The 12,392-nt window shown below is 38.1% G+C and overlaps 2 protein-coding genes across 3 annotated transcripts in view; one reads left to right on the top strand and one right to left on the bottom strand.

The window, feature by feature from the left end:
- Positions 1 to 3,982: 3,982 nt before the first annotated feature.
- fam72a (family with sequence similarity 72 member A) lies at positions 3,983 to 7,081 on the bottom strand. The gene is made up of 4 exons (XM_057361305.1): positions 6,287 to 7,081; positions 6,099 to 6,176; positions 5,647 to 5,771; positions 3,983 to 5,555 (listed from the first exon to the last, which is right to left on the bottom strand). The coding sequence occupies exons 1-4, from the start codon at positions 6,430 to 6,432 to the stop codon at positions 5,458 to 5,460; spliced, it is 447 nt and encodes a 148-aa protein (XP_057217288.1). The 5' UTR covers positions 6,433 to 7,081; the 3' UTR covers positions 3,983 to 5,457.
- Positions 7,082 to 7,374: 293 nt separating this feature from the next.
- srgap2 (SLIT-ROBO Rho GTPase activating protein 2) overlaps positions 7,375 to 12,392 on the top strand; it is an 87,302-nt gene continuing 82,284 nt past the window's right edge. For both annotated transcript variants that reach the window (XM_057361304.1, XM_057361302.1), the window contains exons 1-2: positions 7,375 to 7,499; positions 7,908 to 8,411. In XM_057361304.1, the coding sequence (XP_057217287.1) occupies positions 8,345 to 8,411 (67 nt within the window). In that variant the 5' untranslated portion in view covers positions 7,375 to 7,499; positions 7,908 to 8,344. The remainder of the gene's footprint in view (positions 7,500 to 7,907; positions 8,412 to 12,392) is intronic.

Below are 12,392 nucleotides of genomic sequence, written 5' to 3'. Positions count from 1 at the left end.
TCGATATGCAAATAATGCCATTTTAATTATATTTGATATATATTCTGTACAAAATACAGAAAATAAATGATGTTATTTTATCGCGTGGTATAAAAATTCTCAAACAGGAGATTACAGTTGACAATTTGACAAACTGAAAGCAAATTAACCAGCAAACATTTCATGAACAACCAGCAGATGGAGCCCATTGCTAACCAAATCATATACACTACCAGTTTAGGGTCACTTAATGTTCCTTAATCATTTCTACATTTTATTGGCTTACAATGCTAAACTCTTCAAAATATGAAATAACACAGACGTAACTATAGAAATGACGCTGTAACTAAAAATATCTTAATAAATGTTTTATTCATATAACATAAACTATTATTACATTCAATGCTAAGGTTTTACTTCAGAATTTTCAATATAGTCGCCCTTTGCTTAAAAATATCCTCTTTGCATGTTATCAAGCAGCTTGAGGTATCACCCTGCTTTTTAAACAGCATAGCAGGTTGAATAGAAAAAAATACACATAGACATAAAACCACTACTAAATGTAATATCTATTCTGCACTGTATCCAAGGTTTATTCAGACCTTTCACAGACATCACTGAACTCGCCGTGGACAACACCCCATTCAAATAACATCCACTTCTCTCTGACAGATCTTTTCAGGTCACTTTTGACTCTAAGACATTCAGGATGATTGACAGCTTCAAATACCTCTGTCATTGGGTTACAATGAACTAAAGTCAAACCAACAGTGCTTTCAAATAGCCACTATTCTGCTGTTGTTATAACAAAAAGGTCCACCTGCCTGCCATAAAAATCACTGTATTGGTCAATTTTAATGTAAGATCACAACCTCACATTGTTTAATACAACACATGCATCATGTTACATTATTTCCTAAATTATTCTAATTAGAATGCATTTTATATTTCCTAGCATACATGTGGTGTCATAGTAGGTAGACGTCACTGCACCCATACAAGTTCCTGGGATATGTCAAAATTAGTCCGCCATATTAGACAGGGCAAGGCTCTCGTGTTAACATACAAGGCAATGGGGAGCTGCGGTTTTACAGCACAATCACGTTTACATTTCTTATCCGATTTCATTGTGTACTATCCACACCGAGTACAATGTATAATGTATGTACACGTATATTATATAATGTATAACACTTAAGCTTCAGTGGCCATATTACAGAAACTTCATATCCTAAAGTCCTAAAGTAAGATCTGGTTCGACGTTATAAATGGGTTTCTAATTGAAATCACCATGGTTACTAAACAGGTGAGAATCTGAACCAAGATGTTTCTAACACAGACTGAGGACTATCACACCTTGCCAAACGAAGTTCATACCTGTTTTTTAAAGAGCCAAAATCGCATCCTAATTGTATAAATTCCGGTAAACTTTTAATCACAGAGCTTCAGAAAACAAGGTCCATTGATAGTGTTAATCCAAAAGCGTGTACGTATTTATGTTATTATGTTATGTATTGCATCAGTGTGGAAAGGACTGAAAGACATTACCAACTACAAGTCATCATCCCTTCAGTCTGTCGGTAATCAACGACTGACGATCTGAACGACTTCTATTGTCGTTTTGAAAAGCAGAGTCTCACCCATCACACCCACTCAGACCCTATCTCTACTATAATGTTAACACCTCCTCTAGATACTCAACCTGCACTTAGGATCTGCGAAGAGGATGTGTGTCAGCTTTTCCGGAAACAAAAGATCAGAAAAGCACCAGGCCAAGACAATGTCTCACCCTCCTGTCTGAAAGTCTGTGTAGAGCAGCTGTCGCCCATCTTCACTCAGATCTTTAACAGATCCTTGGAGCACATGTACAATCAGCACCGGAGCTCCTCAAGGATGTGTTCTCTCCCCACTGCTCTTCTCACTCTAGACAAATGAATGCACCAAACTCCTGAAGTTTGCAGACGAAACCACTGTCACTGGACTTATCCAAGGCGGTGAAGAATCTGCTTACAGAAGGGAGGTTGTGGACTTCAGAAGGAAGTCCTGGGCTGCGTCCGAAATCGCCTACTTCCATACTATATAGCAGGCGAAAATGAGTATGAGTCATGAATAGTATGTCCGAAACCTCAGTATGCAAAAAACAGTAGGCGAGAAATACCCGGATGGTCTACTACTTCCGCCGAGATTCGTGAGTGTGGATCGGATGGACACTTCTCTATCCCATGATGCCACGGGAGCTGAGCAACGGTCAAATTTCAAAAGTAAATCAAATAAATATAGCGGAAAACTTTAAGGCGGACCTTCGTTTTTAATGTAAGTGCCAATAAATGAATTTCTCGTGACTAAATGATGTTTTTATCAACTCTCACGTGTAGGTTGTTGTTAATACATCATAGGTCAAAGAGCATACGGGTCACATGAACATAAAACATGGCGGACGCAGTATATCCGAAATGTATTCATACTACTACCACTCATACTATATAGAACGTACTGTTTTAACGGCCGATAGGTAGGTACTTCAGTACGTAGCAGTATGCGATTTCGGACGCAGCCCTGGACAGCGCTGTGGCTACCGTGGAGTCATTCAGGTTCATGGGTTCCACTGTCTCTCAGGACCTGAAGTGGGAGTCCCATTTAGACTCCATTGTAAAAAAGGCCCAGCAGAGGTTATACTTCCTCTGTCATTTGAGGAAGTTCAACCTACCACAGGAGCTACTGACCCAGTTTTACTCAGAAGTTAATGAATCTGTCCTGTGCACTTCAATAACTGTTTGGTTTGGCTCAGCCAGCAAATCAGACCTACGAAGACTACGACGGACAGTTCGTAGTGCTGAGAAGATTATTGGTGCTCCCTTGCCCACACTTCAGGACCTATATGATTCCAGAATGAAGAACAGGGCAAGAAAAATTAATCATCACAGACTCGACACACCCTGGACACAAACTTTTTTAACTGTTGCCCTCTGGCCGGTGCTTCAGAGCACTAAACACCAGGACTTCCAGACACAGAAGCAGCTTTTTCCCTCAGGCCATCTCCCTCCTAAACAGTTAACTGCTCCTCAAGAGCAAAATTCTACTTTTTTACTACTCCTATGGTGTACATTATAATGCCTTATGCAAATGTATTTCTACATACATAACACTACCTCTGCACACAGCATTACCCATTTGCACAAGTGTACATCTGTAAAAAATGTAAATTCAACAATACACTACCCTGTACAATGTTTCTTATATGTTATTCCCATTCTGTACAATAGTATTTTATACATGCATATTTTTTATAATCTTTTTACACTGTCTTTTATCTCTATTATAATTTGTCTTGTCATTATGCTGAATGTATGTACTAAATGCTCCCAACACCATAGAAAATTCCTTGTGTGTGCAAGCACACTTGGCAATAAAGGTCTTCTGATTCTGATCACGACGAGTTTGGCGGTCTCACATCACACATGTATAGCGCCACCTAGTATGAGGAGTGGGTGGTGTCACAACTTTGAATGCCCAAAAGTTCTATCATCATTTACTCACCCTCAGATTATTCCAAACCCGTATGCATTTCTTTCTGATCAACACAGAGAAAGATATTGGTTAGAATGTCAGTAACCAAACAGGGCTGTGTTTCCCAAAAGCATCGTAAGCCTAAATTGATAGTAAAAACGATCGTACGAGTCTGTTTCCCAAAAGCATAGTAAGCACTTGAAAATCATCTTAGATGTACGAGTGCTCTGGAGTTATCGTAAAGCCCTAAGTGCATCGCATGTTTCTGGACAAACCTTTAACTTCAGACTTCTCGGACCATGCACAAAAGCTTCTTACTACAGATCCCCCAATTTATGTGACATGGCTTTTGAAGTATTGTGTGATAATACCATTCTTCCAGAAGCAAATCAGTTTAATATTGAAGTGACGGTTTCTCAGACTGCTCTACCATGTTGTTTTTAGACAACAAGCATGTGTTAGCAAAAACATTCCAAAACAACACAAAGGGCCACATTAAAATGTTTAATACCAAGGCATTCAGCATACAAAACAACCCAAAGTTTAAACCAATGACATTGTCAGAGCAGATCAAAATTATACAAACGTTTTTCATCCTCACATGGCGCAAATTAAATCATGGCGGTATAAATACAGTAATTTTATGGTAATAAATACATTCAAAACAAAGATAACTTAAATCAAATATATTCTCTGTTAATAAGTTACAATTCAAAACATTTCTTAATTTTGGTCACAAATGCATACTCAAGATTGCTTCAAAACCAAACCCATAAAAATGCTACACCTGAAAGCTATCACAATAGTGGTTGCTTATTCTTTTTGCTATGATAATGCAAAACCTCCACCACAATGTGATGGAAAATGCTGTAACACATTTACAGTGGAGCATCATACTCATAATATTTTAAAACGCTTAAAAATGAATATGGAAACTACAGTGATTTCCGAGTGAAATGGTAAACAGGGTTGTGAAATAACTGCTACTGGTTGACTTTATGTCTTTGTAAATATAGACAATTGCATGAGAGTTATAGGTGCAAAATTTAAGGCTAAAATATATCACACAGTGTCACGCCGAAATGTCTACAGTAACAAAATAATGATTCTTCTCATAATTACCTAGTGACAAATAATGAAACGATACATTAAAAAAACAGCATTAATTGAAAGGAGTGAAGCAAGCCAAGTACCATTGCAACTTTAAATGCTAAAATGTTATTCAGCCTAACTACTCTATTCAAAGCAGCCAAGCCATTTTATGCCACTTCATGTCAAAGCTGTGTAAAATAAAAAAAACGAATACAGAAAATGGCTTAAATTATAGACTTTATAAAATTGTATGACTATGCATGAATGTCTAGTTAAGAATTTGATGTCTGTTTTATATAAGGTGGATTGATATCCAGCTTGAATATATAATTAGTAACATTCCATTTAAAATTAACAAGATATTCGGAAACCATTAAAACATGGTTAAAGTGATTTTCTTTCTGTTAAATCGTTTATAGACTTCAACATAAAGTCTGACCTGTGAAACTAGCAACCAATTATCTATGTAGCTGTCTGTCTGTCTATCATTTGGAAATCTCCCAAAATGTGTTTGTACCAGAGTAAACAATCTGCATTAACGTCTCAAATTGTTGAAATACTTCCGTTAATCTTCATGAATAATCTACAGTCTGTAAAAAATCTTATTGTCAATGTGTTTCTGCAACCCTTTGACAAAAATGGAAACTTTTCTTCTTTGGTAGTGGCACTCTAACATACAAACTAATCTGAGAAGATGCCGAAACTATTACAAATTGTAATTCATACTGCAAATCAAGAGTGAAGGCTGGGATGGTAGACAAACTTTTTTGTTTGTTTTCCAGTCATCTAAAAACTGGACAATGTGCTTCAAATGTAGATTTGCGTGAAAGTTACAAGTTCACTACTGTCAATTGTTGCGTCCTTTGGACATCTGCGCTTCTATCTGAGGTACTCTTCTTCTGAAAAGCTGTCCAGACTCTCATCATCATCACTACCCTCCAGTTCAGGTAGATCCCCCCACAGCAGCAGGTTCTGTCCTATGAAAGACACAAGTATTTTAGTGATGTGTCAAATACACATTACAGGTGTCGAAATAGAAGTGACCAGGTGTGGACGGGTCTCTCAAACCTGTTGCATCCAGTCTATTGATGGTGGACACAGCCTCACTGTTAAACATCCAGAAGTGTCCATTGTTGCAGGAGAGCAAGCAGGGCTTACACGGGGCAACCACGTGATATCCCACAACATTCCCACTGAATGTGCAGAAAGAGCCAGAGAGACAGACAAAAACACCCAATTTAAAATGATTTGCAAGACAATGAAAAAGCAAACAGAACAGCAAATACCTCAGTGAAAACAATGGACTGAGTATTAAAGCTAAACAGCAACATCTGATACCAACTTACTAATCTACATACATACATTTGTTGCCATGTAGATACATGCCAAATATATTGCACTCTTTATGATTTATAAACAATATCCATCTCTAAACTGTAGGGACACTTCACAAGCAATAACAGGGTAAAAGTTATGAAAAGAAAAAAATGTCATCATATGATGATAATATTTTTGTTTACCATTTTAAACATGCAATGTCTCTTAACTTGCATTTGCAGCTCTCGGTGGAATAACAGCTTGCTACAAAATCAACCGTCCTAAAAGGGAAAAAAAGTCATGTTTATGTGTTATATATAAACAAATTCGCCATATTTGATATGTACTGAACAGGTTTAAGTAATGAGTGTTCTAGTCATAGAATCCTCACCTGTTTGGTGGTATATCCGTTGAGAACAACTCGATTTCCGTATCGGCTAACAGTACTGCTTTCATCCCTCTCATACACAGAAGACTGTCACAGTATATACAGTTGACTTGGGTCACACACTTATTCTTGAAATTTGAAGTAGACATTGTAGCAAGTTAAGAACTTGTTTACTGCTCCTTACAAAACGCCGGGTCGTGCTTGATATAGAACAACAAGAGACGAGTCAGCAGCGCGTGACAGTCTCACAGTGCACTAAAACGGATAACCTGCTCCTACCTGGCTGGCTGGCTAGCTAGCTAGCGTTAGCCTGTTTTTTACCTGTGTAACGTTTGCGGTCTTTAGGTCCTAGTCCTCTTATCACGCAAACGGCAACTCCTTTTAAATTTACATTATAAACCGAAGTCCACCGTGATTTCTGGTATTTTTACGCTTATGTTAGAAGGCACAATAGCTGAGCGTAGTTACCTTTTCTTGTTAGAAAGCTAAGTTAGCTAGCTAAATATGAACTCGTTTTCTATGAAGACGTGAAACTATCCCGAACTGTTTTCGGATATAAAGGCTTTCGCGAACCAAATAGCAGCGAAACACACTGCACGTTTGTTAAAGTCCTATGCCGTTGCAACAGGGCTTATCTGGCTAAACTACGTTTGTTTACATCCGCAAGTACATCCTAAAACATTTTCAAACGGCCTTATGGCTAAAGGCGATTGGTTGAAAATTACCATATCTCGCATATGATTGGTCAGATCAAAATTCTCAGCGAATGATTACAGTACCTACAGCAAACCACAAAACCACATTTTATTTTTTTGCTTTGTAGCAAGAAAGAAATATAATTGTTACAGAAATAAAAATAAACTAAAAGTCTCAACGAAAGATTTTTCCGGTTTGGTCGTAATATAGCAATGGCAAAGTCACAAAAACGAACGCTTTTAAAATATTAGCTCGTTGTTAAGACGTTCACTTTTTTAGCATAAAAATGGTCTATAAAACAACCTTAAAAAGCGTCAAAAAAAGTGTTTGGCGATTTTATAGATTCGTGTCATGCTCTTGTGTTGTAACCAATGACCAAAGAGGGGGGGTGTTCTTTATCTTCCATGAAAATAGGCGGGGTTTGAGTTTTGGAAAATTCAGGGAATAGCGTAACAGTAAGTCTTGTGGGAGAATTTTGCTAAATGAATTTCTATTTTAGAGATGGAAATCGTCTTTCAAGGTAAGTTGTTGATGGATTTATTTAATAGCACATGATTTAAGCGCAAGAAATCTCCGCAATCCTACGCGGAGCGTGGGAATCTCCTTAAGGAAACCCAGAGCTGTTCCGAGAGTGAGGAGGGTCTGGCGTTCCCTAAAGTCTTTACTTTTCAGATCACGTTGGTCGACAGACTACTGTTGAGCCACACAACACTGAAAATAACTTCCTTTCGAAACATGTAGCCCGTCTCCTTATAAACGTGCATTTCACGTCCTGATAGCCGTGTTTAAACACGCTAGTGCCTTGTCTCAGCGGACCTGCCTTTTAAAGAAATGAAACAAAGAGAAAAAAGTTTGAGGAAGTTTACTGGAAGGAACTGATCTTTACAAATTTGATCCAGTAAACATTTTGTCTTCTTTTTCTGTGTAGTGTGATGCTGGAAAGCCCGAGGGGGATGTTAAGAGTGGTTTAAGGTGTGTAACCCTTGCCTTCATTCTGCACTGAGAAGACTTTGTAGCCACACACGGATGATCTGTTGTCCTCTGTCCGCTAGAGGAAAGCAGAAACTTTTGAAGGCACTGCGTCTGATACTGCTGATCGTGTGCGAGTGAACGGTGGGATGAAACTCGTCCTTTTTTATTCATTTCCCGCATGCTTACGGAGTCGTATGTGGACGCATTCTTTCTAGGAAGCCAAAGGCAGCTCCAACTAATAATGCGGCGAGATTGATCTTCTTCAGGAGACAATAACCATTTTAGTGACTGCTTTCCATTCCAGCATACTCCTCATCCTTGGATATCTGTAGACGAAGGATCTTTTGTTCTGCTGTTTCTTGCTGTAAAAGGACTTGTATCATTTACACCGATATGACGTCTCCAGCTAAATTCCGAAAGGACAAGGAGATTATTGCCGAATATGAAACGCACGTTAAAGGTAAGCGATATACGTCTTTAATGAAACGCAAATCGTCTATAATGTACATTCTCGCACATCCACCATTATGATAGATAGGTTACACTGTATATGCGACAATGTACAGCGGTTACCTACGGGAAGAACAAGGTCGCATTAATGAAGAGATGCGTATTAGGGCATTCATTTGACTTTGTGAGAAACAATAGTAGCACATTCTCCACATGTGGCAATGTGTCTAAACCGAATGATAGATGTGTCAGTCAGTCATAGTAATCTATTATCTGGACCAAGGCACTGGCAACGTGTGAAGCCGTATTGACAATAGATAAACTTAAATGTTTTGTAACAAACACAGACCATAGCTTCTGATATGTCAAAATGACATTTATGCGACGTCTGTGCCGCTTTTGTGCATTGTTGGTCTCAGTCAACGTGTGGAGGTTGTATGTATAGACAAGGCAGGGCGTTTTCTTTTGCCCCTCGTGTCTCTCTATACGAGCTGGTGTGGTGCTGCTTGAAAGCTATTGTTTTTGTTTAAACGTGTCAAGGTGGCTGTATGAAGCTGACATTGGAGTTTTAGGTCGAGGATACGCAACACGTTTAAGACTAAAGTCGTGGTTTCATTTTATCGTGACAGAACGGCTACGTGGGCAAAAGTGTTACGCTTGATGAGAGTTTGGTTGCGATTATGACCTCATTCATACTATGCTGTGCTAACGAAATCAAGTTTGATAGTAGAGTTGGGGGGTGTTTAGTCTTTTGGGGATAGTAATGTAGCTTTTCTTGAAGTAATTGTAACAATACACCCCGCATCTCTCTTCGCTCCAGATGTGGCACGTTTGTGTCTCACCAGGGGGGTTACGTTCCCATAGAAACATCTGCCTGATGAAATGAAACTAAGCTGTTTTTAATTGAGAGATGACTTGAATGATTTCCTTCATTAGTAAAGCTCGCTCCCTATCATGTTTTCACGCCATTTCTATTGTGTACTTGCCCGGACACTGACACTTTGAATAGAGCATTGAGTAACTTGTGCCTGTTGCTGCTGTGCTGAGTGTGGGGAAATCTCAATTAATAAGTTTTTGTATTTTTGAGAGTTTTATTCCAGTAGGTCACTGTACCAACCATAACCAGAGTCAGTTTAAATATTTTAAATAGAAGTTTAGTAATGAGATTTCAGTGCCAGTTATCATGTGTATTGGCTGTACAGTATATCATGTTTTTAAATAGGCATTGTTAATGTTGAATGAATTATGTTGTTTTTATGACCACTACAAATAATGAAGTGTATGAATTGAACGCACATTTGAAAAATGAAAGTAAAGTATACAGCTTTTTATTGCCATTTTTCGGTGTCATTACAAATTATTATTTGCATGATTGTTTTTGTCATCATTGTAATGTTGTCATGGGTGCCTATACTGTAGAAAACCTTGACAAATCAGCATTTTTTAGTTGTTATTTTTATATCACCACAATTAACAGAGAGCATTGAAAGGCACTGATGTGTTCACTGCAAAGAGAGATTGTGTTTTACTTTCTAAAATAAATATTAATCAATAAACAGAGAAATTAATTTTGCACTGTTAGCACCTTTCATCTGGGTTTCTTATCATAGCGCTTGCTAAGTCTTTTCTTTACCATTATCTTTTCTGTCCTTGTTAAAAGAGAGAATAAAAATGGTTGCAGACCTGTTTTGTCAATCATTTTGAACCGACAGACACAAATAATGCAGAAGATTTCTTTGGATCTAAAGGGGCACACGCTGAAAAGTGGCCTAGATTTTGAAAGAAACCAGGCCTAGTAAAACATCTCTAATTTGGCTAAATATTCCGTCATGAATTAGTGGCAGAAAGAGGAAACAGTAATTGCATGGTAATCCATTTCTGTGATGAGGCAACCAGACATGAAGAGAAAATCTGTAACCTAAGAAGGCAGTGAGAGACGGATCAAAGCTGCGTAAACTTCTAACTGGATTATCATTGATTATTACACAGCTTATTTGAATGCTTGTTTCTGATTGGCCAGTCGCGACATTCCAAAGGTTGTTATTTTCAAATAACAACCACTCAAAACTAATAACACCCTGTAACCCGGATGCTGCAAATCATTTTGAGAGGGGCAGTTTAATATTACACAAAAATTAATTGTAAATATGTCTTTTAATAACATATATGATATTATATTTACAAATGATTAAACCAATTTGCCTGTTCGTGACATTTAAACGTAGATTCTTACTTTAAAACCAAAACTAAACGGCTTTTCCTCGCGGAAGGTCTGCATTCTGTAAAAATGAGCTAATAAAATATTTCAAATTCACATTTTATGTCCAGTTTTTTTCTCATGTGGCATGTAGCTGGTTTTCTGTTCACATAGAAGCACAAACAAAATCCAACTCATCCAAGACTTAAGATGGCTCTGGTAGGATTTTGTTCAGAATATTGTTCTTCACCGACACCTCCAAATGTACATGTGTTTTCACCTCAAATGGTTGGAAGGATAATGTAGCAATAATCCTGAGATGCATACAGGGAGTGATGTCTGTCTGCCGTTGAGAAGTGAATATAAAGATCTTTCAGAAGCTGTAGGAATTCATGATTAAACAATGATTCAACAATAGTAAAATGTGAGGCATGAAGATTTTCTAGTTTTTTTTTATCTTAGTGATTTTGACACTCGTGTATATAGGTTGCTGTGCAATTCCGTTTGAAGTGCTGATGCGTTCGTTGGTTTTGGGGGAGGGTGTTAAAGCCGAGCTCAGAGCCTTACATTTTCCTTCTCAACACATTTTTCAGCATAGCTTCTCACATTTCTCTGTTTGAATGTCAGTAATCACTACGTTCATCCAGTTTCGGTGCAGAGACGACCCCTTTCTTTTGATCGGGTTCACACTGTATTCTGCATGGCTTCCCCTGTATTCTCAGTCTCAGCCATTGGCTGCTCATTTCTCATTCTGTAACAGCATGTGCTTGTGCTGGCAATCATAGGTGAAATGAGGAAGTCTTCACAGCCCAAGCAGCTGTTGGCTTTATTATGCAGAAACAAACAGAATAGGAAAAGGGGAAGAAGAAACATCTAATGGTCTCAATAGCTGTGGTTCACAAACCAGTCGCTTGTGATCCATAAAAGTCAACACATATCACACATTGTGAGGGATATGTGTTGACTTTTATGGATCACAAGCGACTGGTTTGAAAATGTAGTTTTGCACATTACCAGAGAGAGATATATTGGTGAGGCTGGTTAACTGGCTGGTATTTGGCAGTTTTGTAAAGGATCAGCATCTGATGTGGTATCAATAGATCGCTTGCAATCACATGGTTTTTACGATGCGCGAGGCGCGGCTGGAAGGCAGCAAGTTATTTTCCTCCATAGGAATTCACTATCACAAACTCAAAGTACCTATGTTTAATGACCTGAACAACGACCAGGTAAGCCCAAATTTCTGTCAAACCTTGCTTGTAATAAACACTAGCTTCCGTTAATAGAACGAGCCCTTATTAAATGGATAAAGTGAAAAATCTCGCGTTAAGCGTTTCTTCCCCATAGAAGTCCATTAAAAGGAAACAGCTTAATGTACCAAAACAACAATCACGGAAAACCAAAATAAAAACATTTGTTTATCACTGATATCAAACATAAACATGATAACAGAAAAGTTTTATGTTCTCAGTTTGTCGCTGCCTTGAGCCATGTTACATGGTTTCTGTATAATGAACTTTAATGAAGAACAAGCTTAACGTGAGACTATTCTTATCCCCTGGAATACGTGCTTGTTCTTTTAACAGTAGCTAGTGTTTATTACAATTTAGGTTTAAAGAAATTTCGTTTTTTTGTGTGGACGTTGTTTCGGTAAGCTGTGTTATTATAATGGACTTATGTTGGGGAGAAATGCTTAACGCAGCGATTTATCACTTTATCCGTTTAATCAGGACTCGATCTTTGCAGCTAGTGTTCAGGTTCTTGAGCAGTAAATTTGAGCTCACTTGGTTGTTG

This window comes from Triplophysa rosa, linkage group LG20 (genome assembly GCF_024868665.1).
Source record: "Triplophysa rosa linkage group LG20, Trosa_1v2, whole genome shotgun sequence".
In the NCBI taxonomy this organism is placed as follows: Eukaryota; Metazoa; Chordata; class Actinopteri; order Cypriniformes; family Nemacheilidae; genus Triplophysa; species Triplophysa rosa.
This window is presented reverse-complemented; position numbering and strand designations above follow the sequence as displayed.